The sequence below is a fragment of the Entelurus aequoreus genome, linkage group LG10 (assembly GCF_033978785.1).
Source record: "Entelurus aequoreus isolate RoL-2023_Sb linkage group LG10, RoL_Eaeq_v1.1, whole genome shotgun sequence".
Lineage (NCBI taxonomy): Eukaryota > Metazoa > Chordata > Actinopteri > Syngnathiformes > Syngnathidae > Entelurus > Entelurus aequoreus.
In genome coordinates, this window is record NC_084740.1 from 17,309,233 (window position 1) to 17,336,879 (window position 27,647).

Consider the following 27,647-nt stretch of genomic DNA (forward strand, 5'->3'; position numbering starts at 1 on the left):
AAGCCAATAATGCAATTTTTTGTGGTTCCCTTTATTTAGAAAAGTACCAAAAAGTAACAAAATAATTCCGGTACCAAATTATTGGTATCGGGACAACACTGGACACATCTATTTATTTCATGTTTTGAAGGCAAGTTGGTGGCATGTCCATTCTGTTAGCATTATAAAAGACAACCATGCTAAAATACAAAATCCTACACATAAAAAAGTTGATTGATTTTGAATGTCTGCTTTTATTCCTTCTATGAGTTCCGAAATAGACACACATGTGTCAGCTACTATTAACATGGCAGAAAATGGGTCATTGCACTATGTAGGCAAGCTTCAGCACTCTCCAACAGATGTGTGCTGTTTTTCAACTGGCTTTATACTTCACGGCTACCCGGGGACCACATTTGTGCAGGTTGCAGCGTAAGGAGGGGGGGGAGGCGGAGGAGACCAAAAGGAGCTCTCTACTTCAGGCGGCCCCTCAGACATGCAATCCGCACACGGCGGACTCATCTGGGGATTCTATCTGGAGGCTTACTAGGATCGAGTGTGGACCATTTTCTTCCACGGGATTTTAGTTTGAACTGTGGTTTGAAGCCGTGGTTTCTTGTGAGGGGATGGTAAGAGATCAACTTTTTTTCCCCCCCCACAACATTATGTAGTATATTAAGAAAATCCATATTTTGGTAACACTTTAGTATGGGGAACATATTCACCATTAATTAGTTGCTTATTAACATGACAATTCGTAACATATTGGCTCTTAATTAGTCATTATTAAGTACTTATTAATGCCTTATTATTCTGCATGGCCTTATTATACAACCAGTAAGCCATTAAATAAGAGTCTTCCCTCAATAACCTCAGAAGTATTGCTTATTAGTAACCCTAACCCTAACCCTTATATGTTCCCTTAGTGTCCAAATAACTCTAAATTAAGTCGTTAAAACTTTAGTATGGGGAACATATTCACCATGAATTAGTTGCTTATTTACATGCAAATTAGTAACATATTGGCTCTTAATTAGTCATTATTAAGTACTTATTAACGCCGTATTCAGCATGGCCTTATTATACAACATTAACTAAGAGTCTTCCCTCAATAACCTCAGAATTATTGCTTATTAGTAACCCTAACCCTCGTGTCCAAACAACTCTAAATTAAGTCTCTGTTACTTTAATAAGCAACTAATTAATGGTGAATATGTTCCCCATACTAAAGTGTTACCGAAAATGCAAATGAAGAGCACAAAAAATACCCTAAGACAGTATTTTCTAAATATGAGGAATTGGAAAAAAGCATTCGCTTAAACCACATGCATTTTTTCCAAATAAAATACGTAAAAAGAACAGTCAAATCGGACTTTTACGTCGAACTTCACTGCCTATTAGAAAAAGTAATGTAGGCCACATAGTGAAATAAATATACCCTCTCCAAAATAGGGGAAACTATTTAAACTTGAACTAATATTTTAAAAGACACTTGTGAACACAACAAAAAATAAAAATGTGTTTTGAAAAAAAACATTAAATTAATAATAAAAAAATACACCCCACACACAAAAAAAGATATATTATTTGTAAATTAGGTAACACTTTAGTATGGGGAACATATTCACCATTAATTAGTTGCTTATTAACATGCAAATTAGTAACATATTGGCTACTAATTAGTCATTATTAAGTACTTATTAATGCCTTATACTGCATGGCCTTATTATACAACCAGTAAGCCATTAACTAAGAGTCTTCCCTCAATAACCTCAGAATTATTGCTTATTAGTAACCCTAACCCTAACCCTTATATGTTCCCCTAGTGTCCAGATAACTCTAAATTAAGTCTTTGTTACTTAGAATATGTTCCTTACACTAAAGTGTTACCTATATTTGTTTTCCCATGGCAGGGTAGCTTGAGCTATACAGCTGGAATGACTGTTAAAAGAAGTACATAAATAAGGGTGAAGGGAAATAAATATTGAATGTATATCACATCATGTGGAATTGCAACTACATTGGACTACATTTGATTATTCTTGCCTTAAAAATATATATTATTTTACAAACTTTTACATACACACAACATAGCAATCGTATGAAAGAGATCATTACATGTACTGTTAGTTGGGGGAGTTATATAACAGATCAGAACATGTATTTAAAAAAAAAAAAATCTACAAAATTGTTTATTTGTATTACAAAATTATAAATCTGTTTGTATACATTTTTTTTTTTTTTGTCCTGTCCAACGTCTCAGGCAAATCATATAGTTGATGTAGATGCCCATATCGGCTGTACAAATTTACTTTACAAAAGAGAAGTGTAGGATACTTCTCTTGTTGCCTTATTTGTATTTGACTTTATTAAATGTAATTTATATTATCATTTGGTGCAGCCGGGCCGAGAAGGAGGGGATAGAAAGAGAAAAAAAGGAAGACAGAGGGTGAAATTGTGGGGACAAGAGGGGGATAAGACAGAGAGACGAAAACAACAGCAAACACAACAATAACAACAATAACAACAACAACAATAGAGCAACATCAGCAAATAGGATATGTACAAATATGACGGTAAAAGTGATAACAAAGAAGCAGTTAGTGAAATAAATAATAATACAGAAATGACAATGAGCATTATTACACTACAAATGGAGCAATACAAATACCAATAGAAATAGCACTATTGGTAATGAATAATAACAATAGTTTACCTCTATTATCAACAATACAGTTGTTCAAATGCAAAAATACATATATGTAATGACAACTTGAAATACAAACAGATAAATGGAGGGGAAGAAAGAAAAGCCAGCTATATTAACCTTGTAGATTGTTATAGTAACTATAGGTTAAGCTTTGTCAGTGTGCCATGTGTTACCCAGTTTCCCCTAGGGCAACAACGTTAATATATGATTGATGAAACGTGATTATATGCATGAGTGTATGTATGTATATGTATTTGTATATGTACAGTATGTGTGTATATGTATGTTTGTACAGTATGTATATATGTATGTTTGTACAATTAATTTGTTTCCACCTTAAGAGCTCACTGCTTTGCTCTCCCTTAGGTGCATTTTTAATTTTTATTGACCTGTAGGGCCAAACGAGTTTTACATCCACGATGAGCACCTGCAGAGGGTCGTACCTGCGGAGGTGTGTGCTCCACTGGGGGGCTCTGTTGTTGTTGTCGATCCCGTTGGCCGCCGCCCTGCCGGCGAGGGGTGACTGTCCCCCGTCGTGTGTGTGCTCTGCACCCAGCGAAGTGCATTGCACCTTCCGATACCTAAACGCGGTACCTGACCACATCAAGCCAGCCGTGGAAAGAATTAATCTTGGGTGAGCGTCTACTTTTTTTCCCCTGTAACATTTAGCAGACACATTGACATGTTAATGAATGGACATAGTATTCAATCATTCACTGCTGGACACTGTAGTCAGGGTTCGTACACCTTTTCCATGGCCAAATTCAAGCACTTTTTAAGGACTTTCAAGATCAATTTTCCAGTTTTTACCTTTAAACCAGTGTGAATCAATCCATAGCCTTGTTGTTTGAGGTCAGCAAAAAAATACGGAAAATCTGCTCAAACCTAAGCCGAACATTGAACCAGCAGTTATTATTAACTGAACGGGGCGTAGAAAATGGAACAGTGTGACTATTCAATGTCATTGGTGTTTGCAAATGTGTCTCCATTTGTGTTGTTTTTCACATTTCTTGTTCTTTTTCTTACTTACAGCACTCAATGACATCGAACAGCTCTGATTGATTCACACCTTAAACTGCATAATGTGATATAAATCCACGCAACCTCAAAATGTCAATTTCACTCATTTATTAACAAAACTGTTCCACATTAGGATAATAAATTAAAGGAAAATATTTTGTTAGTTTCACAACACCTCAGTCAGCTTTCATTAAGCATATCTAGCCTTGTAACTGTGGCTATGATAACAAATCGATTTTTAGTTGAGGGAAGTCCTTAACATTATAATTTATCATTGACAAACGCTCGCTTTTTTCCTTTCATAGCTCGTAATAACTGTCCGTAATTAACATGTAATCTAGCGCTGATCTCACAGTTTAGGTCTGGCATTAAAAGTTAAAGTTAAAGTACCAATGATTGTCACACACACACTAGGTGGTGCAAAATTATTCTCTGCATTTGGACCCATCACCCTTGATCACCCCCTGGGAGGCGAGGGTAGCAGTGAGCAGCAGCGGTGGCTGCGCCCTGGAATAATTTTTGGTGATTTAACCCCCCAATTCCAACCCTTGATGCTGAGTGCCAAGCAGGGAGGTAATGGCTCCCATTTTTATAGTCTTTGGTATGAACTCACAACCTACCGATCTCAGGGCGGACACTCTAACCTCTAGGCCACTGAGTAGCATGTACTAAAAGGTTAGAAAACAAAACTTTAGCTAACGTTAGTTAACTTGCAGAGCTGGTAATCTCTGTGGCTTACCTTTCATATGACTCGAGAGAGCCGACTCTCCCATTACGAAAAGCTGGATTTCCTTTTTGCATACTTTGCAGCAGGCTACACCTGGATTTGGTCCACGTTTTATCCAAAGTTGGTATTTGTCATTTTCCATCCAATGTTCATTAAAACGTCAACCTCCCGGCGTGACGGACCGATGCACCACTGTCCTCTTTGGGGCGACACAGAGCCGTATCTGGCATGCCAACAACATAATGTAAGGGCTCGTGCAAAGACAACAGATCAAGCGTGTAGCTTTCATTTTTAAGGAAACTTATTTTATTTTTTTCCATTTTATAATTAGCCTATTGAGTCAGACTGCCGAGAAATATGATGAGTATTTCCAAGCAATTACAAGCACTTCACCCAAAATTCAAGCATTTTTCAAACCTTGAAAACACAACATTAAAATCCAATCATTTTCAAGGTTTTTAAGCACCCGTACGAACCCTGTGTAGTGTTATTGACATAATCATTCTGTCATGTTACCATCACTGTGTTGACAAAGATACAATATAAAACCAAGTTGTTCAATCAATCAATGTTTATTTATATAGCCCTAAATCACAAGTGTCTCAAAGGGCTGCACAAGCCACAACGATACAGTCTACAACCAAGTTGTTGTGATAGGAATAGCTCCAATAATCAAGACTGTAAGTGAACCAGTTAAATAAATCAAACAATGTCTCAATCTCTACCTCAATCAGATTTGCCGACGTCACTACAACAAGTTAACCTCCGACACAATGAATTTGAATGGGAATTGAAGTGATCTACATTTATGTAGCGCTTTTCTCTAGTCACTCAAAGCATTTTACATAGTGAAACCCATTATCCAAGTTGCATTTAAACCAGTGTGGGTGGCACTGGGAGCAGGTGGGTTAAGTATCTTGCCCATAGCGGAAGCGGGAATCGAACCTGGAACACTCAAGTTGCTGGCACGGCAGCCTTACCAGCCGGGCCACGCCAACCCAATGTCTTTTCCTCGAGAAGGTTACCTTTTAATTTACTCCATTCTCTACAAATTGTCCCCTGCCTTATCATTTTCTCCTTTGAGGAAGAGGGATGAGGTATACACGCCCAAACATACCTGTTCATTAGCCGGCTTTCTTCTTCTTCTTCTTCTTCTACTCTACTCTACTGTTCTCTACTGTGCTCTAAAGTAAGTGTGCCATGGATACAGTATACAGGGTGTCCAAACTTATAGACCGACTGACATAGGTGCCAATTAAATTTGATGTTATTGACATGCTAATGTCAATGTCGATCACAAAATTCAATAACCCTTTTTATAGTGTTCAAAAAACGGGAACTGTCCCAAAATTTAGCCTAAAAGTGACACACTTTGTCTTGTGTTAAAAGTAACAATTGATAATAGTGTGTACAATTGATAATAGTGTGTACAATGTCAATTGAATTCATGAATGGCAGTGTGATTAAGGACGAAAAAGTACACCTAGATATATTTTTACTTAAACTCGATATTCGATATATATCTCGATATACACTATATTGCCAAAAGTATTTGGCCACCTGCTTTGACTCACATATGAACTTGAAGTGCCATCCCATTCCTAACCCATAGGGTTCAATATGATGTCGCTCCACCTTTTGCAGCTATTACAGCTTCAACTCTTCTGGGAAGGCTGTCCACAAGGTTGCGGAGTGTGTTTATAGGATTTTTTTCCACCATTCTTCCAAAACCGCATTGGTGAGGTCACACACTGATGTTGGTGGATAAGGCCTGGCTCTCAGTCTCCGTTCTAATTCATCCCAAAGGTGTACTACCGGGTTCAGGTCAGGACTCTGTGCAGGCCAGTCAAGTTCATCCACATCAGACTCTGTCATACATGTCTTTATGGACCTTGCTTTGTGCAGTGGTGCATATGTTGGAAGAGGAAGGGGCTTGCTCCAAACTGTTTCCACAAAGTTGGGAGAATGGAATTGTCCAAAATGGTTTGGTATCCTGGAGCATTCAAAGTTCCTTTCACTGGAACTAAGGGGCTAAGCCCAACTCCTGAAAAACAACCCCACACCATAATTCCTCCGCTGACCCCTCTCTGTCAGCTTACGTGGCCTACCACTTTATGGCTGAGTTGCCGACAGTTGACTTTGGAATATTTAGGAGCGAGGAAATTTCACGACTGGATTTGTTGCACGGGTGGCATCCTATGACAGTTCCACGCTGGAAATCACTGAGCTCCTGAGAGAGGCCCATTCTTTCAAAACTGTTTGTAGAAACAGTCTCCATGCCTAAGTGCTGGATTTTATACACCTGTGGCCGGGCCAAGTGATTAGGACACCTGATTCTGATCATTTGGATGGGTGGCCAAATACTTTTGGCAACATAGTGTATTTTCCGGTGAAAGTATACATATAAAGATATTTTTGAGCATTATTCACTGAAATTGAAGTGAATGACAAGTGTACTTTAAACACTTTTATTAAGCCAGTTAGTCAAGATGAGTATTAACAGCACAGAAAAGAAACTATTTAAGTAGCACAGAATTACATAACATAAATAAAATAGACAAATATTCTTTCTACGTAAAATAACATAGCTGTGCAAATAATACAAAATGTATCAAACTCAGATTAAAAAAAAATAATTTGCAGGCAGGCACTTTTTAATTCCCAGTGGACGATATAATGGACTGTCACACATGTACGGTTCTGGTCAGCGCCAAGTAAGTGACTTGACTTCATTGTGCGGCTATGATATTCCTCACTTCGGCGTACATTTTTGGCAGCATTTCTCGTGCGAAATATGCCCGGTTTGGCAACTGGAAAACAGTTTTGATTTGGACTTAAATGGTAAACAACTCAAATGAATGTTTTATCCAGACGCATACATTTGTCCAAATGTGGCCAAGTAGACGCATTGTGGGTTTCCTGGTCGTGGTCTACTTCGCTAAAAGAAACATCTAAAGAAGAGAATCCCTCTGCCGTCTTACACTATTTTAAAAAATATATATATAAATCACCCTCTTCTACGACTCTCTCGTCGTCATTTGGGATGTCTGTTGGGATTTCCCTTCCTGGTTCCATGACCCGCCCTATCTTGCCTCTGATTGGCCTGTCCCTAATGTTTTGCCCTAATGTCAACCAATCGTGACTCATCATAGTAAACAACCAACCAATCATGTTCTTATGCGTGCAAGCACGTCTTGGAAAGAGGAAGGGGAGGGGTTTAATAGCAAGTGGGAAGAGGGGGAGAACAAGGAACACAACAAATAAGCGGTGTTTGGTCATTTTAACGTGAAATTAATTATATCGATATTACGATATTTTCTTAATTCATATCTTGTTTGGAAATATATCGATGTATCTTACAAACTCGATATATCGCCCAACCCTTTTATTTTTTCCCAGCCCTTTCCTGATCAGTCACCACTGACAGAATAAAATAGCAACATGTACTTACTCTTCTGTTAATCCCTGGTGGCGTAGTAAAGCAGTCACGATATTCAAAGCAGTTAAATTAATTTCTACAGCCTGTATCTCTGTTTATTCTCTTAACTTTTTCTCCCAACAATCTGCTCCATTTTCTTACGCTTGCCCCTTTTCAGATGTGTGTGTCGTTGCGACCCTAAGCCACCATTACATGTGTTTTAGTGGCACCACAATAAGAACAAAGGACTGATGACATTGGGATCATCCTTTTAAACAATATTTTGATTGTGGTATCCTCACATAATCCAGATGTACTATAGCTGTGGAAATTTAGCCGATTGAAAACATGTGTGTGTGCGTGCATATTCCTGAGTGGAAAACCATTCTAAATGAATTGAAGTCAAGACAAATGTTAGTCTCCCTACGATGAGGAGGCGATCGTCAAGGGTGTACCCTGCCTTCTGCCCGAATGCAGCTGGGATAGGCTCCAGCCCCCTTGGAACCAAGAGAGGGACAAGCAGTATATATTTTAGTGTATTCTACATCGAATAAAAATACTTATTTCACACTCTTCTGTGTGTTTTGTTGGGATCGCTTTTAATCAAAAACAATATTAGTCTTGTACATGTACTGATCAAAATATAACATTGCACAGGTGCTCCCAAAATAGTTCAACACTGAACAACTTCCTGAATTTTCTTTGTTGCAGATACAACAGTATAGTTGTCTTACGAGAGAAATCTTTTTCGGGACTGGATAGATTAGAAATACTAATGCTGCATAGCAACCTTATCCACAGTATTGAAGACAGAACATTCCAGGACCTAAGATCGCTACAGGTGAATCATATTACTAAGTATAACTCACCTTTTGAGTCTAAATGATCTGTTATGTTTGTTCTCCAAGGCCCTGAAGGTGTCCTATAATAAAGTAAAGGAACTCAACAAACAGACATTCAAAGGCCTTGAAAGTCTGCAGAGACTCCACATGGACCACAACCACATTGAGTTCATAAGCCCCGAGGCTTTCTACGGCCTCACCCGTCTGCAGTTGGTCAATCTGGAAGGCAACCGTCTGCAGCAGCTCCACCCGGACACGTTCATCACCCTGAGACACAGCCAGGTTTTCAAGGTGTCCTCGGTTAAGACCATCTACCTGTCTGACAACCTTCTCACCAGCTTGCCTGAAGAGATCTTCTCAGGCTGCGGCCACTTGGAGAACCTCTTCCTCCACGGCAACAGCTGGGCGTGTGATTGTCGAATAACCTGGTTTGCACTGTGGACACAGAAGCACACAGGTGAGTTGAATGGCAGTTTAAAGGCCTACTGAAATTAATTTTTTTAATTTAAACGGGGATAGCAGATCCATTCTATGTGTCATACTTGATCATTTCGCGATATTGCCATATTTTTGCTGAAAGGATTTAGTAGAGAACATCGACGATAAAGTTCGCAACTTTTGGACGCTGATAAAAAAAGCCTTGCCTGTACTGGAAGTAGCGTGACGTTGCAGGTTGAAAGGCTCCTCACATTTCCCCATTTTTTACACCAGCAGCGAGAGCGATTCGGACCGAGAAAGCGACGATTACCCCATTAATTTGAGCGAGGATGAAAGATTCGTGGATGAGGAATGTGAGAGTGAAGGACTAGAGTGCAGTGCAGGACGTATCTTTTTTCGCTCTGACCGTAACTTAGGTAAAAGGGCATTGGATTCCACACTTTCTCCTTTTTCTATTGTGGATCACGGATTTGTATTTTAAACCACCTCGGATACTATATCGTCTTGAAAATGAGAGTCGAGAACGTGAAATGGACATTCACAGTGACTTTTATCTCCACGACAATACATCGGTGAAGCCCTATAGCTACGGAGCTAACGTGATAGCATCGTGCTTAAATGCAGATAGAAACAAAAGAAATAAACCCCTGACTGGAAGGATAGACAAAAGATCAACAATACTACTATCAGGAGACACCGAACCAAACACTGGACCTGTAACTACACGGTTAATGCTGTGCCACCTGTCGAAGCCTAGCAATGCTGTTGCTAACGACGCCATTGAAGCTAACTTAGCTACGGGACCTTGCCAGAGCTATGATAAAAACATTAGCGCTCCACCTACGCCAGCCCTCATCTGCTCATCAACACCCGTGCTCACCTGCGTTCCAGCGATCGACGGCGCGACGAAGGACTTCACCCGATCATCGATGCGGTCGGCGGCTAGCGTCGGATAGCGCGTCTGCTATCCAAGTCAAAGTCCTCCTGGTTGTGTTGCTGCAGCCAGCCGCTAATACACCGATCCCACCGACAACTTTCTTCTTTGCAGTCTCCATTGTTCATTAAACAAATTGCAAAAGATTCACCAACACAGATGTCCAGAATACTGTGGAATTATGAGATGAAAACAGAGCTATTTTGTATTGTATTCAATGGGGTACCGATACTTCTGTTTCACTGGTTACGTTCACGGGCATACGTCATCATCCAAAGACGTTTTCAACCGGAAGTTTAGCGGGAAATTTAAAATTGCACTTTATAAGTTAACCCGGCCGTATTGGCATGTGTTGCAATGTTAAGATTTCATCATTGATATATAAACTATCAGACTGCGTGGTCGGTAGTAGTGGGTTTCAGTAGGCCTTTAAGCAGTACCTTTATTTCATGTTGCTCTGGAACTTCTAATGTCCAAGTTGGAATTAGGCTAAAAAAAAAAACGGCTTTTTGCAAAAAGCCATTTAGGACCTTAGCGTTCGTTACAGGACTTCAAGTCAGCGAGCATCCAATTAATTCATTAGCTTCTCTTTGATTGTTTTTTCAGTTTCAGTTCAATACGTAAGAACATTGTCAGGAAAAGAAGAACAAAAAGAGAAAAATCAGTATTCTATGACGTCATTTGTTATCAAATTTATCTTAAAATTATTTATTATTTTTCTGTTGTACTACCAAGATTTTTTTTTTGTACATTTTTTACACTTGTGTAAGAAAATGTAGATGCTTGAGGAACATATTTGTAAAGTGACTCACCTTTGTGTTACTTTTATCTAATGACAATTTATTTGCATTTTTATATTAATAGTGGCTTATTTTGAAACCATTAAGAATTATAGTGTAACCCTAAATGTGTTGCGTCTGAACACTAAGGGATTTTATTATTGTGACAGATAATTTATATTTCCAGTGTTTCGTGTGGTGGAAAGTGTTTTTTTCTTCATCCTGAAACATTGCATTTGAATCTCTTCTCAGTACGAATGAAAAAAACGACATAATTAAAAGTATGCATCTATACATCTATAAAGGTATTGAAATGTGTTTTGTTCTGCGGTTTCTCATGAATCTAATTATCCATAGTAAACTAAAGAACATATCCATGGTCAAAAGTATAACCTTAACGCTGCAGTGAGGAAACATTTTACTTCGAATTCACGACATGGCTTCAGTGAGAACAAATCATTAATTACAATTCTGTACTTGAATGATGTTGTCTTATTATGTCCATATTTCACCAATCATTTTTGTCCAGATTTACGCACAACATGTCCATGTGTAAAATTGTTGTTTTTAACACTTGATTTAAATGTTTCCAGGGGTGCTAAAATGCAAGCGGGATAGAAGGAATCCTCGGGGCCAGCTGTGTCCTGTTTGTGATGATCCTTCCCGATACCACAAGAGACAACTCTCTCTTCTACCTGCTGAGGCCTTTACTTGTACTGAACCGTGGATCCACTCTCATCTAAAGCAGAAAAACATCAGCTTCGACGCAGAGTATTTTACACCGGTTTCTCCAAGGGACTTTTTAGCCCCACTCGGGTCTATACAAATTAACCTGACGGATCAGTTTCACAGTGATGCCAGCCTATTATGCACTGTCCAAAGGCCATCACATTTTGACAACATTTCCCTTACCTTGGAGGAGGATAATAATATCACTATGCTTACAACAAGCATCACAACATATTTAGTCTGTAACATTGACGATGAACACATTCAATATTTGTGGCAAGTCCTAGCAGCCTACAGCGAGACTCCCATGAGACTGGAGAGAGGAGTGATGTTGGCTAAGCGTCCTGAAATGGTGTACAGATATAGTCAGAAAATGGTTGAGGATGAGCCACACTCAAATATTGACGCTGAAATCAAAGCCCTGCCTGCATGGTTAATGCAAGGTGAGATTAACCTGCAGCTTGACCGTGCTTCCACCACATTTTCTACCCTGCACATCAAGTACCAGTCTGTGGTCAACTTACGTATGGAAAACACAACCCCTAAGAAGGACAGCTACTCATGGACGATGATAAAGAAAGACAACCAAACCAAGACTGACCACACCGTAATCACAGGTGGGTGTTAAGGGATCAAGGTTGCACTGTTATAAAGCTAAACCATAACCCCTAAATGTAAATGTATTTTGTCTTTAAATCTAAAATATAGGTGGTGTGGTACAGCTTAACTGTGAAGTCCGGGGAGAGCCCAAGCCTTTGTTAGAGTGGATTTTACCAGATGGAATTAAGGTTCGAGCCCCATACGTGAGTGAGGACAGTAGGATTCTAATCACAGCTGAAGCGAAGCTCACTCTTCGGGGTGCAGATGTCTCAGACACGGGCCTCTATCGCTGCATTGCCACAAACTACTTGGATGCAGACATTCTAGTTTTTAGAGTGACAGTTCTCTCTCCTGATGTAGAGGAGGCCGATGTCAATGGTGTCCAGATATCACAGAAACTGGGGGAGGATCTTATTTTCGATTGTAACACGACAGGAAGTCCTAAGGCTTCTATACAATGGATATTCCCTGACCACTCAGTACTGGATAAGTCGCATGGGACCAGAAAGATGTATGAGAATGGCACCCTGCTGATTGAGGGACTCACTCCAAGGGACCAAGGATTTTATAGGTGTTTGGTTTCTAATAATTTGGGAGTTGACATTTTGGTATTTCAAGTGACAACAAGGGAAAGCTCCAATGTGGTGACAGGTTTTGATGACGATGGATCTGGAATTGAGATGGAAAGTCAAATGGACACAACTTTAACTGAGAGCCGTATCACGGCCACAGACAGAGCTACTGAGAAATCAGTAGGCATAACTTTAAATCGACCACATTCCAGAAAGAAAATTAGAGGAAAAGGAGGTTCAGGAGGTCGAAAGGGACACAGGAGGATTTCAGTTAGCAACAGACGCACATTTGGCAATCGGGTCTTTGATAAAGCAACGAGGACAGTGGACCCGGCAGAATTTGTACATTTCATGAAAATTGCTCAAGATGAAGAAAGGGATAAGACAAGAACAGGGAGAAAGTTAATTAAAGAGTCAAAGATTGATTTTTTAGATGATGACGAAATTGGCTCTGGCGATGTACACAATGACAATCTCATTTTGCTGACTACGGTTTTGCCAAATTCAAATAACCGGCAAGTATTTGGAACGGGAAACAGACAGCCTGACATGACCACAAAGAATTACAAAAAGGACAAACTAGCAACAGATTCTGTGACAATCCAAATGTCTGGATTTACACACAGTCCAGACAAAAGTAAAACAGTCACGTCCCTACATTACCCGGTTTCAGACAACACAGGCATATTCAGCCGTGATGGAACTATTGAGAATGATTCTTTTGAAATACCTTCCAAACCTCAAACTCACATAGATTATTCACAAGAAACTCAGCTGCAGTTCTCTGGAGAACATCCTGCAGATCCGGAGACATCCAGTGAGATACCATTGTCATTTACGATTGATCCCAATGTGACTCCGATGAGAGATGGCGGAGACCCCATGGAGTATTTTGTCCATTCTGATCCAAAAAGCCAGTCCACCATCACAGCCGTCACCGCCACAAAGAGACAGGAAAATCAAATTACCTTCCACACGACGCAAACAATAAGATCCCCACCTTCGGGGTCCACTATCATCTCCCAGCAGCACATTCATATTATTCCAAAGAGGAAACATAAAGGAGGGGGCCGGAGGAGAATATTCCATGGTCACAGAAGAATCCTTAAACCCAACAGAATAACTGATATACAGTCCATTATCAATAAACTCATCCAGTCATCGGGGCAGAATACTGCAGTACCATACACACCGGATCTTTCCACAGGTAAGAACGTTTTTCACTTGTTTTCACTTACAACAGCAGTCCTAAACCTTTCTGAACCTACAGGCCAGCTTGTGTTTTGTGTTTACTTCTTTTTATTTGAATACACTACATCAAAATTTGAACTTTCAGTTTTTAAAGTAATTTTTTTCAAGTACATAGCTTTTGACCCTGATTTACCTCCATAGAGTTTTAGATGTTATACTAATCTACCAAATCCAAAAACCAGTGAATTTGGCACATTGTGTGATTTGTAAATAAAAACAGAATACAATGATTTGCAAATCCTTTTCAACCTATATTCAATTGAATAGACTGCAAAGACAACATATTTAATGTTTGAACTGAGAAACTTAATTTTCTTTTTCAAATAATTACTAACTTAGTATTTAATGGCAGCAACACATTGCAAAAAAGTTGGCACAGGGGCAATTTTACCACTGTGTTACATGGCCTTTCCTTTTAACAACACTTGTAACGTTTGGGAACTGAGGAGACCAATTTTTGAAGCTTTTCAGGTGGAATTCTTTCCCATTCTTGCTTGATGTACAGCTTAAGTTGTTCAACAGTCCGGGGGTCTCCGTTGTGGTATGTTAGGCTTCATAATGCACCACACATTTTGAATGGGAGACAGGTCTGGACTACAGGCAGGCCAGTCTAGTACACACACTCTTTTACTACGAAGCATTGTCTTGCTGAAATAAGCAGGGGCGTCCATGATAACGTTGCTTGGATGCAGGGCCGGCCCGTGGCATAGGCCGTATAGGCAAATGCTAAGGGCGCCGTCCATCAGGGGGCGCCACGCCAGTGCCACAAATGTTGGAGGAAAAAAACAAACAAAAAAACAACTATTACTTCTAAATACATAAAATAATCCCACATTAATTAAAATGCAAAGTAAAGCCTATTTAATAGAAATATTATTTGTTACAACATTACGCCCCCTCTCCCCCGGCACGGTGCGCCCCCTCCCTTCCCGTATCATGACTCTTTTTGGACGTCACCACATAAAAAAATCAACACAAGATGTCAAAACGGCCAAAACTGTCAGGTGCCCAGGGAAGAAAAAAGAGAAAAGAAGAGGAGAAACGAGAAAAAGACAGAGGTAGCAGGTAGGTAACGTTAGCCTACATGAAATTATTTGTCTGTTACAGAATGTGATAGTAACCTGGCTTTTTAGCAATAAGCTAATGTTACATGATTCGGCAATTGCTAATCAATAAATAGCTAGTTCTGTTTTAACGTCGGGTTAATATTGTGGAGGGGGCTAAATTGTTATGGAAAATAATAATGTAACGTTAGGTAATTACAGTACTCCCTGGTGTACAGTAATTTGTAAGTCATTCTAGTTAATGCAATATTAAAAAGCACAAATAGAGAACTCTGTAGGATCCCCTTTTTTCGTAATATAGTTGTTAAAGTCATACTGGTTTGATATCTTGTTTTGTGCAGTGCCTTATTTATATTGTATTTTTAATTTATTTTATGCAACTTGTTGACACGTTTTATTTTGTGTTTATGTATGTAAAAAATATTGTATTTCATATATTCATTTTTTATTTTTTGTATTCATTTATTTATCCATATTTTTTTTTATCTTGTTAACTATTCTGATTGTTAATTTGCTTTCTTTAAGTAAAAAAAAAGGTCAAAGACAAAGCTATTCGGTTTCTTGTGAGTATATACACACTGCCGATGTGGGGGGGGGGCGCCACGTAAAATCTTGCCTAGGGCGCCAGATTGGTTAGGGCCGGGCCTGCTTGGATGGCTACATATGTTGCTCCAAAACCTGTATGTACTTTTCAGCATTAATGGTGCCTTCACAGATGTGTAAGTTTTCCATGCTTTGGGCACTAATACACCCCCATACCATCACAGATGATGGTTTTTCAACTTTGCGCCTATAACAATCCAGATGGTTCTTTTCCCCTTTGGTATGGAGGACACGACATCCACAGTTTCCAAAAATAATTAGAAATGTGAACTCGTCAGACCTCTGAACACTTTTCCACTTTGCATCAGTTCATCTTAGTTGAGCCCGGGCCCAGCGAAGCCGGCGGCGTTTCTGGGTGTTGTTGATGAATGGCTTTCGCTTTGTTTAGTAGAGTTTTAACTTGCACTTACAGATGTAGCGACAAACTGTAGTTACTGACAGTGGTTTTCTGAAGTGTTCCTGAGCCCATGTGGTGATATCCTTTACACACGGATGTCGCTTTTTTTATGCAGTATCGCCTGAGGGATCGAAGGTCACGGGCATTCAATATTGGTTTTCAGCCTCGCCACTTACGTGCAGTGATTACTCCAGATTCTCTGAACCTTTTGATGATATTACGGACCGTAGATGGTGAAATCCCTAAATTCCTTGCAATAGCTCTTTGAGAAATGTTATTCTTAAACTGTTCGACAATTTGCTCACGCATTTGTTGACAAAGTGGTGACCCTCGCCCCATCCTTGTTTGTGAATGACTGAGCATTTCATGGAAGCTGCTTTTATACCCAATCATGGCACCCACCTGTTCCCAATTAGCCTGTTCACCTGTGGGATGTTCCAAATAAGTGTTTGAGGAGCATTCCTCAACTTTCTCAGTCTTTTTTGCCACTCATGTCAGCTTTTTTGAGACATGTTGCAGGCATCAAATTCCAAATGAGCTAATATTTGCAAAAAATAACAACGTTTACCAGTTCGAACGTTAAATATCTTGTCTTTGCAGTCTATTCAATTGAATATAAGTTGAAAAGGATTTGCAAATCATTGTATTCTCTTTTTATTGACCATTTACACAGAGTGACAACTTCACTGCTTTTGGGTCTTGTAATATTGTAGTACATCAACTAACTAACTTACGGGTATTTTAGGTCTCCCTCTCACTCTCATTCTCATTGTTATTTTTAAGTTGAGAGCATATATATAAGTTACGAGCCTCCACACCACTAGCTGGCATAGCAAATTCCCGGTAAGGACCCCCCCAAAATACAGCCAGGCATCGTGTTTAATTCATTTCAGTGGGAAGCTCTGGTTTGAGATATGTGTGTTTTGAGTTAGGAGCTCGTGAATGGAACATATTGAGCTCGTAAATTTAGTTAGTGCTGTATAGCAATCTAATGCTACTGTCATTTACTGATGTATAAACCAAAGAAAAGCCCTACGTCAAATAAAAACTACAAAATAAATACTGACTTACCATCAGTATGAACCTGGACTTGGTTTTCGAGAGAGACGATGATAATATTATGGTTTGATGTGTGTGGGTGACTGTTGTAGTGTGTTTTTACCAGGAATGTCAACATCTTTAATGCAATTGTAGAAAGTGGGTACTTCCTTTTTTTTTTTTTCCTTTTAAAAAAACAACAAACTCCGAGCAAACACACAGGTGATTTGGTGCATTAGCATTGGAGCAACAAACACTGTGATTGCATGATCCCCTAATTGGATTTCAATGCAAATAAATAAGAAATAAGAATACATAAACTAGACATAGACTTAGACTCCCTTTTTATTGTCATTCAAATTTGAACATTACAGTACAGATAAGAACGAAATTTCGTTACATAAGCTCTATACATATGGATATTATTTTTTTTAAAAATATATACATTTCCAAAATCAGATATTACCTTAGATTCCGGACTATAAGCCACTTTTTCCTACACTTTGAAACCCTGCAGTGTATAAAATGTTTGGGCTTTTTTTGCGAATGGCCATAATTTTTTGTGTTCAATAGTTTTTATTAAACGCAAGCAAACACACTGATAATGTGTGTTAGTGTTGTATGGTGCCATATTTTGGATGAGTTCGCTCACTGCGGGTGTTGCGTGTTGAAAATGCACTTCCTGTTTTGAACTGGATGTAAAACTGTCCATAACGTTTCTGTTCAAAAGGATTCTTCATTCATTACTCCAAGCAACGTTTGTAAGTTTTTTTTTGGACTAAATTATTGCATATTCGTACGTGCTGCCATAGCATAATTAGTCTAGTGTCGTTAGCATTAGCTAGTATGCGAACACGTTTACGTGTGTCTGTGTTAGTTTTATTAACTTACAATGACAATTTTTTGTATGTAAATTCACCAAAACGTCACATGGACTTCATGAGTCTTATTAGCTGATTGGAGAGCCAGCTTCCATAGCTAATGGGTCCATGACGATGTCTCTGTTTTGTTTGATCAGCCGTTTTACAGCCGCGTTACAGACACCGTCTGGAAATAAACATCCACAAAATATTTGTCCGGTGCCGCTAATATATGGAAACATATGTTTTTCTTATTAAATGTACTGGGTGCGGCTCTACAGTCCGAAAAATACAGTACATTATATTGATTTAGTTCCTTTTTTAAATTTTTTTTTTATTGTCTAGTCTTATTTTTGAAAGTTTTGGAGACCCCTGATTTACAGTAAATAGAGCTTTTCTGTCTACAATATAGGCTGGACGATATGGCCTTTTTTTAATATCTCAATATTTTTAGGCCATATCGCGATACACGATATATATCTCGATATTTTGCCTTAGCCTTGAATGAACACTTGATACATATAATCACAGCAGTATGATGATTCTATGTGTCTACATTAAAACATTCTTGTTCATACTGCATTAATATATGCTCATTTTAAACTTTCACGCAGAGAGGGAAATCACAACTAAGTCAATTGACCAACACTGTATATATTAAACAGTTATTAAGCAGTGGCACAAACATTCATGTCATTTCCAAAACAGAAAGTGCAAAATTGTCAATCATTTTAAAACAAGCTATGAGTGCACTTTTGTGCATAATGTCTCTAAGATGACAAATCAAAACAACACTAAATTAAAGTGCACGTTTTATACTGAACGCCACTACAATAGTTTAAAACAAATAAAGTGCACTTTTGTGCATGATGTCACACAAGATATTTCAATAAGTGTCAAATAAAAATGAGCTGCATAATAGGAAATCAAAATGTGTACGTCCTTCACTATGTGGTAGGTTCCTGCGGACGTTATCTCTTTTGTCGTTGACTATTTTTTTCATATGGTGTTGATCTGGAAATGTTTGCCTCAGCATTTTGATGCTGTGGGCGTGTGGCACCGAACGGAGATGTTGACATGCGGAGTAAGCACTCTTCATTCTCTAGCAGGTGACTTTTCAAATGATGCTACATATTAGCAGTAATGCTACTTTTTGTAGAAATGTTTTTTCCCCACATTTGACAAATTACGGTTGTCTGTTCGACATATTCCCACTTGAAGCTAAACCACCGCCAGACGATGAACCCCCTGCTGTTTTTCTTGGGAATTAATTCTTCCTTCATTTGTTACCAGTATCGCACCTTCTTTCTCTCGTATTACCACTGGCACCACAGCTAACTTTAGCCATGCTGCTACCTCTCTGCTGCGCGACGGCGTATACGTATGTGACGTATGACCTGACAGTATGTGACGTATGTAGGAAGGTGCGCTCGCTGTCTGTGAGAAGGAGAGACAAGACAGAGCGAGAGGAGCCTGCAGTGTAATGTCCGCAGCTAAAAGCAACTGCGTGAGAACGTATACTCGAATATCACGATATAGTCATTTTCTATATCGCACAGAGACAAACCCGCGATATATCGCGTATATCGATACATCGCCCAGCCCTACTACAATATCAACGCTATTTTACAATGTCACCTAAATAATCAATTAAAACAATTATTAATGATGATAATGACTTCATCGTAGGACAGTCTATCCTTCTGAGAATCAGCATCCTCTGCACTGGACGTTTGTACTTTGCATAACTGGGCTCGTTTTTTTCCCAAATGTGAAAGAAAATAAATACACCAAAAGCAAATGTCGACTGCATGGAACGCTGTTTTTTTAAGAGGATCTTATAAGACACTGATTTGTATGTCACACCCACATGGCCCACAGTGCAATACTGACGATTCATGATTAACATGTTTTGTTTTTCTTGTGTTTTTTTTTTTTTTTTTACAATAGATGAAGAACTTTCCATTTCCACAACTCCATTTGGGGGACAAGAGAAAGGAGGCAACACAAAAACACCTCAAAGACAAAGGAAGCCTTTAATCACTACTGAAACAGTCACAATTCATCAGACTTCAACGGTAACCCTAAATACATCCCCTGCTACTCTGGCCCCCACAACTGCTCATTCCCTGACTGAACTGGATCTACCCCCTTCCAAAAAATCAGAGACACAAATGAGCATATTTGAAGAAGACAACCATGAAGAGTCATTTTCTGCAGACTATGAGGTGCCAAATCTGAAGCCCAGTGTCCAGCATCCAATTACGATTAGCCCTACTTATTACCGCACCACTGTTGAAACACCACAAGAACCATTAACTCTTGCCTCACCACCTACAGTCATTTTACCCTCAGGGAGAAAGTCTGACAAGGAATTTGTATATGGCTCCGGTGGACTCCCAGATGATTTTTCTACAAGACAAGGATCCAATGGAAAGAGAGGCCGCCAAGGAAGAAGAAAGAGGCCCTATAAGGGCAGTAGAAACTTAAAGAAACCTAAAACAAATACATTTTATCCTACGAAAGCAACTGAGTTCCACAAGAAAACAACAATTGGGATAACCATGGGAAGTGCAATCCAGGCAACTATAGTACCCCAAAAGAGTGTCTCAAAACCCATGTATACGCTATCAAGGCCAATTGACAGAACCTCAGGGTCATCAGAGCAGGACACATATGCTTCCCAGGAAGTAGACTGGGATATTTCTTATACTCCAACCAAAACGCCACTTATGTCGTTTACATCAAAGGGATCTTACACAACAGTTAAAAATAGAGTACATAGTACTTACAAACCCTCGACACACAGAAAACATAGTCACACAACAGCTACAGGGAAAGTCAGGCCGACATTGAAAAGTGTTACCAAAGAAAGTGCAGGTAAAGACATTTTTTTTGCTACAATGACCATGCAAAACTACACCTACACATACAAAAGAAACAATGTGCATCATTCCCATGTCACTATGAGACCCACTGTTGCTGGCTTAGAACCAACTACTAAGGTCACGCCAAGCAAACCCAGAATAGTTGGTGGCAATGCAGCCAGTTTTACAGTTTTGTCCAGCTCAGATGCTTTCCTGCCGTGTGAGGCTGTCGGAGACCCCCTGCCAGAAATATCCTGGAAACGCTTCTCCTCAAGCACAGGTACACTTGAATGATACCAAATGTGATGTAATAGAAAACGGATTGTCCATTATACTTAGGGTTGGGTATCGTTTGAATTCGAACGATTCCGATTCTTTGTTTCGATTCCGATTCCTGACGATTCTCGATTCCGATTCTGTTAAGAGGCAGGGTCAAAAAAAAGTTTTGGATATTTTAAATGAGCTAGCTAACCTTCATACAGTCTTTCTGAATGAAATAGTCTGACATTCTCCATCAATTTTAATTCTATTAACTTTTTATGAACTTTACTATAAATTCCTCACAGGGCTGTTTTCAACTAGAATATAAATATCAAATCTATGAATTTGAATATAAATATTATAAATACATTTTCACAGGGGTACACTTTCCTCAAGAGAGCTTTATTTTTGAAAACCTCATGAAAACACATTTACACATAAGTGTATGATGCTGCAGGAAACCTCATGAAAACACATTTACACACACAAGTGTATGATGCTGCAGGTACTTAAAAATGTTACCGTGCTCCCACTGATGGGCTAACCTGGTGCAGAAAAGCAAATAAACAATAAGAAACAACTTGCAAAACCCAGTCCAGATTAGCAGCAGGTACAGTATAAAATCAGAGACAGTTCTTGTTTAGGAAAATGACTATATCCGCCTTCTCAGGCAGGATGCGTGAGCGTTCTGGACAGATAGTGTCTCCTGCTGTGGACAATACACGTTCGCTGGGTGTGGAAGAAGCTTGAAGGCATAAATAGAAGAAAGCGAGATCTGACAGCAGGAGGAGGACGGTCGGCGCAGCGCGTCAAAGACGGGACATGCATATATTTGTACTTCATGAACTCGGAGGTGCTTCATCATGTTGGACGTGCACCCTCCTAAGCACGAAACAGTCCTGTCACACGTGTTATATTTCGCCGATATTTCATTTTTTTTAGTAAAATAAAGCCACACTTTCGACCGCCGACGCCCGCTATCCATGCTTGACTGACTCGCTCGGCTACATAGGCTCGGCTATGCTAACACTTCCGGCGGTGGGCGCTTCTTCGTTGGTGTTCAGCGGCTTCTTCTTCCGGTCGGCGGACTTATTCTTTTTTTCCGGACGGCGGAATGGGTATCGAAACTAGGAATCGAAATTGAAACTTTTGAACGATTCCGGGAGAATCGGAAAGTTAGTCCCGGTTCCAATCGATACTCGATACTCGATACCCAACCCTAATTATACTGTCTATATATTTGTGCTTGAGAAAATATTCATTCAAAAATTGTCAATACAAATTCTTAACTTTTAATATTTAAGGGATATTCTCTCTTCATTCCAGAAAACACAGTTACCATCAAGGGGAGAATAGGCAAGTTTGAGGTGTTGCACAATGGCACCTTGGCAATACAAAATGCCAACATCAAGGACCGTGGCCAGTACCTCTGCATCGCTGAAAATGATCATGGGTCAGATAAACTTATAGTCACCCTCACTGTGGTAGCTTACCCATCACGTATCCTGGAACCCAAAATGCGTGAGATAAAGTCTCATTCAGGTAATACTGTGGAGATGAAGTGTAATGCGGAGGGTCGACCCACACCCACAATATCCTGGATTCTGGCAAACCGGACACAAGTAAGGGGGCAAAACACCGCAAATGGAAGGGTGATGGTGACTGCTGGTGGGACTCTTGTCATTACACAGGTGTCAGTTTTTGACAGAGGTCATTACAAGTGCATCGCTAGTAACTCAGCAGGTGCTGATACTGCTACAATTCGCCTGCATGTGGTAGCTGCCCCACCAGATATCTTGGAGGAAAAACGTCAGCTGGTGAAAGCTCTTTTAAACCAAAACCTATGGCTGCACTGCACAGGACAAGGCAATCCTCGGCCAAAGATTCACTGGGTGCTGCATGACGGTGTGGTAGTCAGTTCAAACAGATTTGCCTGGGACAATAGAATATCTGTTCATGAGAATGGAACCCTCCACATAAAGGATGTAAATCCAAACGATAAGGGCAAATATGAATGTATTGCAACAAGCTCTACAGGCTCAGAGCGAAGGGTGGTGACTCTAACAGTCGAGAAAACAAAATCTGCACCTAAAATAGTAGCAACATCCCAGCAAGTTACTGAATTGTATTTTGGGGATCAGCTGGAACTAAACTGCTCAGCAAAGGGAGACCCTAAACCCAGGATAATGTGGAGGTTACCATCTGAAGCAGTGGTGGACCAGTGGCAAGGGTAAGATTCTACTACTATACTATGCTATAGTATCCCATAAAGTACTTGGACTGGATTCCTTCTAAACAGTGTGAGCTCTCTGTGCTGTCTGTTTCTTCTCTCCGTGCTGCTAAACACTAATTTAATTTAAAAAAATAAAGCATGCTCTAATTCGACATTATGAGGCAGTTTAGAAAGCATGTTTGTCTCACAGCCAGAGGGTCCTAGGTTCTCAGAGTACCCCGGGTTATATTTATGTTAGTGTAACCTGCCTGGTTCAGTCCCTGCTTTTTCTGTTCCAACCGGGACTCGAACCTTGGTCGCTGGCATGAGACGAGTGTGCTAGCTACTCAGCTAGAAGCCCGACCTATCAACCTGATAGCCAGCACTGCTCTTGAGGTCATCAGGGAGAGAGGTTTTCAAATAGCCCAATTACACTGGCTGGCCTCTGTTACACTAGGTTTATTGGACCCTACATAGGTGTGAATATACTGTAAATGTTAATGATCTGTGCTCTGTGATTGAAGTCCAGGGTTTTTATCTTGCTTTTGCCCAAAATTTGCTGGAATGAACTTCATCCTTCACCCATGACCCTCAACTGGCTAACTGGTAGAAAATGGATGAATGAATGATTTTGAAATAAGAAAACCATTAATTATAGGACTTTTACATAATTAAAAAGTACATCAGACCTGTTTACAGTACAGCATGTTTGAATTGCCAACAATCTGTCTTCCACTGATCATATTAATGTATATTTCTTTCTCATTTTAATTTAATTAAATTTTCAAATTTTATTAGGATGGGTAGCAGAATCCAGGTTCTGGAAAATGGTACACTAATCATCAACTCAGTGATTGATAAAGACGGAGGAGACTATCACTGTGTCGCGAAAAGTGCAACTGGTGATGACCAACAACTCATGAGAGTCAAGGTGTCCATGAAACCAGCTAAAATAGAGCATAAGCTCTATGGCAAGAAAAACGTTGTCTATGGTAATGACCTAAAGGTTGACTGTAAAGCCTCTGGGGCTCCAAAGCCAGAGATCTCGTGGGGTCTTCCAGATGGTACCCTTGTTAACAGTGCTCTGCAGGCAGATTCCTTTAGTGGAGGAGGCAGAATGCGACGCTACACTCTGTTTGACAATGGGACACTCTACTTAAATGAAGTAAGTGGTATACACTTACAGACTTCAATTAAAAAAAAACTTGTCCTGTCAACTAACATATAGGTATTATTTGCCAGGTCGGCATGTCAGAGGAAGGAGACTACACCTGCATTGCTGAGAACCAAGTAGGAAAAGATGAGATGCACGTACATATCACTGTGATGACTGCCGCGCCAAAGCTACTCCAAAACAGTGAAACTTATGCCAGAGTAAAGCCTGGAGGTAACATCCGGTTTGACTGTGAAGCAGTTGGTGAACCCAAACCAAAGATTCTGTGGATGTTGCCTGACAATGATGTAATTGCAGCATCTAATGAACGCTACTTATTGCATGTAAATGGCTCTCTAGATATAAGAAATGTAAAGCTAATGGATGCTGGAGAATATGTGTGTATGGCTCGCAACCCTGCTGGTGAAAACAGAAAAGTCTACAAGCTAGAAATTGATGGTAACCCACCAGTGATCAATGGCTACCATCAGAATAGAACAGTAACAAAAGATTTCTCCACAAAATATTCCAGGAAATTTATGGACTGTAAAGCTGAAGGCAGCCCCACTCCTACAATCACCTGGATAATGCCTGATAACATATTTTTAAGAGCACCATACTTCGGGGGAAGAATTAATGTTCATCATAATGGGACATTGGAAATTCGTAATGTGCGTCCTACAGATACAGGAGAGTTCATTTGCATGGCCAGGAACGATGGAGGAGAGGCGGTTTTGGTGGTACAGCTCAAAGTGACTAATACGCTCCGAAGGCCCATTTTTAAGAACCCTTTCAATGAGCGGATAGTCTCTCCATTGGGTAAAACCAATGTTCTGAACTGCTCTGCTGATGGATACCCAAAACCTGATATCACCTGGATCCTGCCTAATGGAACACGGCGTAACTCCCGCGATGGGACTTTGGTCATTTATAATGCTCGCGTTGAGGATGCTGGAAAATACCGCTGTGGTGCCAAGAATATGATGGGCTACATAGAAAAGTTAATCATTTTGGATGTTGGGCAGAAGCCTTTCATTCTGACAAGACCGAGGGGCATCATACGCGGTATGTTTGGGGATCCTCTTTACCTTCACTGTCTGTCTGATGGGAATCCGAAACCTCGAGTCTACTGGACCCTCCCTGGGGGCCACACTCTCACCCGGCCTCAAGTCCTGGGCCGTTACAAGTTGCAAGAAAACGGTACCCTAGTTGTCCAAGATGCCACTCTCCATGACAGAGGAAACTATGTCTGCAGAGCTCGGAATGATGCAGGGGAGACTTTGCTTACGGTCCCTGTTGTTATCATCGCCTACCCACCACGCATCACTACAATGCCACCACCTAGCTTGAGTGTAATGGCAGGGACACCTATCAAGCTAAACTGTGCTGCTGCTGGTTTACCGAAACCAGAGATCACCTGGGAGTTGCCTGATTATTCCATTCTGTCAACAGCAAAACAAGGGAGACAAATGGGAAGTGAACTGCTTCACCCTCAGGGTACGCTTATTATTCAAAGACTTACAGCCTTAGACTCTGGCACTTATAAGTGTCTGGCCAAGAACCATCTGGGTACAGACCTAAAGGCTGTATATGTGCATGTGCTGTAGGAGAATAAATCAGGACTGAAAGACTGATTTTAGCAGACATCTGGGTGTTCGGGGTTTAATACCTTGTTGTATGTGATTTAAGAGGATCACAGCTTACTCAAAAATCTCCAACAATGGTTTCCAATGAGGAAAAAACATTCGAACAAAGCAATTCAATAAATAACGCATCTGGGGGGCTGGAATGGGTTGATGTAACTTATAAGGGAACATCTAGAAAAATCCTACAGTAGATGTTTCATATTCATGTGGGATCGATCTAAAGTTAGGAGGTGATGCTGACAACACATGGGTATAATTACTGCACATACAGTGTTGTCTACAACTTAACCTTCAACATTAAATGATGAAAACACGTGTCGGAATGTATTGTACAAATATTTTAACAGCAAACTATCAACTGTTTTTTATTTTTGTAATACAAACTGAGGGTATAATGATTGTTTTTTTACACTGGATGCATCTTGTTGGCTACAATGTCAGTGATGGATTGTGGTTTTAAGAGGATTCCCTTGTTTATTTTAACGCATATAATTGGTTAATACAGTTTTAGATAATTATGTTCTATTGTGTTGTACACAATATTTTACAGTAATGTTATACATTATGCTTATCTGTAACAATACAGTATATGTTTTAGAACCTACTAATGTATGGGAGGAATAATAAACATTGAAATATATTTGAGATTGTTCATGTCTGCATGGTTCTTTTGATTAAAATACTGTATTTTGAACTAGAAATCAGAAGTAAGTAGTAATGGGTGACACCCAAAATGTTTTTTGTTGATATGATTATTATACCATACCATCATATCATACCAAGCTCCGGTGTACGTGGTATCAAATTAAAATATCAAATACCTGAGCTTGATACTTATACGAAATTCTGGGTAATAGTTGGGGAAAGAAATGCAGTGAAACTTATTTTGACAGCAGAAGTCCGAGGGGCGTCGACACAAGTGAAAAAGAAAAAGAAAATAACCATTGCTTGTACATTTACTTGTGACTTTCACAAGAAACATAAAAAGAATTAACTAAGCTACGCCAGTTTGTTGACAATACCCTACTCTATTTGATGATGTTATTTTGATTACTTCTTCTTTCATATGATATGTTATACAGCAGTCTATCAATTAACGTGCTTAACTCAAAACATTCATATCTCAAATCTATGTTGCACATTGACGTTACTTGAAATCAATTTAATTGGCGCTTCTCCCACCGAAACCCCACAATTGTAACATGTAACATGCCTCTTAAAAAGAAAAACAAACTTTAAGATACATTGATTAATCACTGCTGAGGAGGCACAAAGTGTAATTAATTTTAGTATTAAAACTTCTTGCATCAGTCCATCTTAGATGAGCTCGGGCCCAGGGAAGCCTGCGGCGTTTCTGGGTGTTGTTGATAAATATTTCTCAAATCCGTAGCTTTCAGGAAATGAAGGAATTCAAGATGAGCAAATTGTCCAACAGTTTAAGAACAACATATTTCTGTTATGTTTTGGTTATTAGTTTTTAAATTTGTAAAAACATATGAAAGTAGCTCTCCAAAAAGCAAAACCCGCTGGTAATTATCTCATTGATC

The 27,647-nt window shown here is 39.7% G+C and overlaps 1 protein-coding gene across 1 annotated transcript; it reads left to right on the plus strand.

The window, feature by feature from the left end:
- Positions 1-491: 491 nt before the first annotated feature.
- On the plus strand, positions 492-26,592 carry LOC133659308 (immunoglobulin superfamily member 10-like). Its single transcript, XM_062062054.1, has 10 exons — positions 492-608; positions 3,056-3,323; positions 8,566-8,695; positions 8,763-9,153; positions 11,441-12,193; positions 12,285-13,955; positions 19,912-21,108; positions 22,416-23,319; positions 24,100-24,466; positions 24,544-26,592. The coding sequence occupies exons 2-10, from the start codon at positions 3,109-3,111 to the stop codon at positions 26,059-26,061; spliced, it is 7,146 nt and encodes a 2,381-aa protein (XP_061918038.1). The 5' UTR covers positions 492-608; positions 3,056-3,108; the 3' UTR covers positions 26,062-26,592.
- The last annotated feature ends 1,055 nt before the right edge of the window (positions 26,593-27,647 follow it).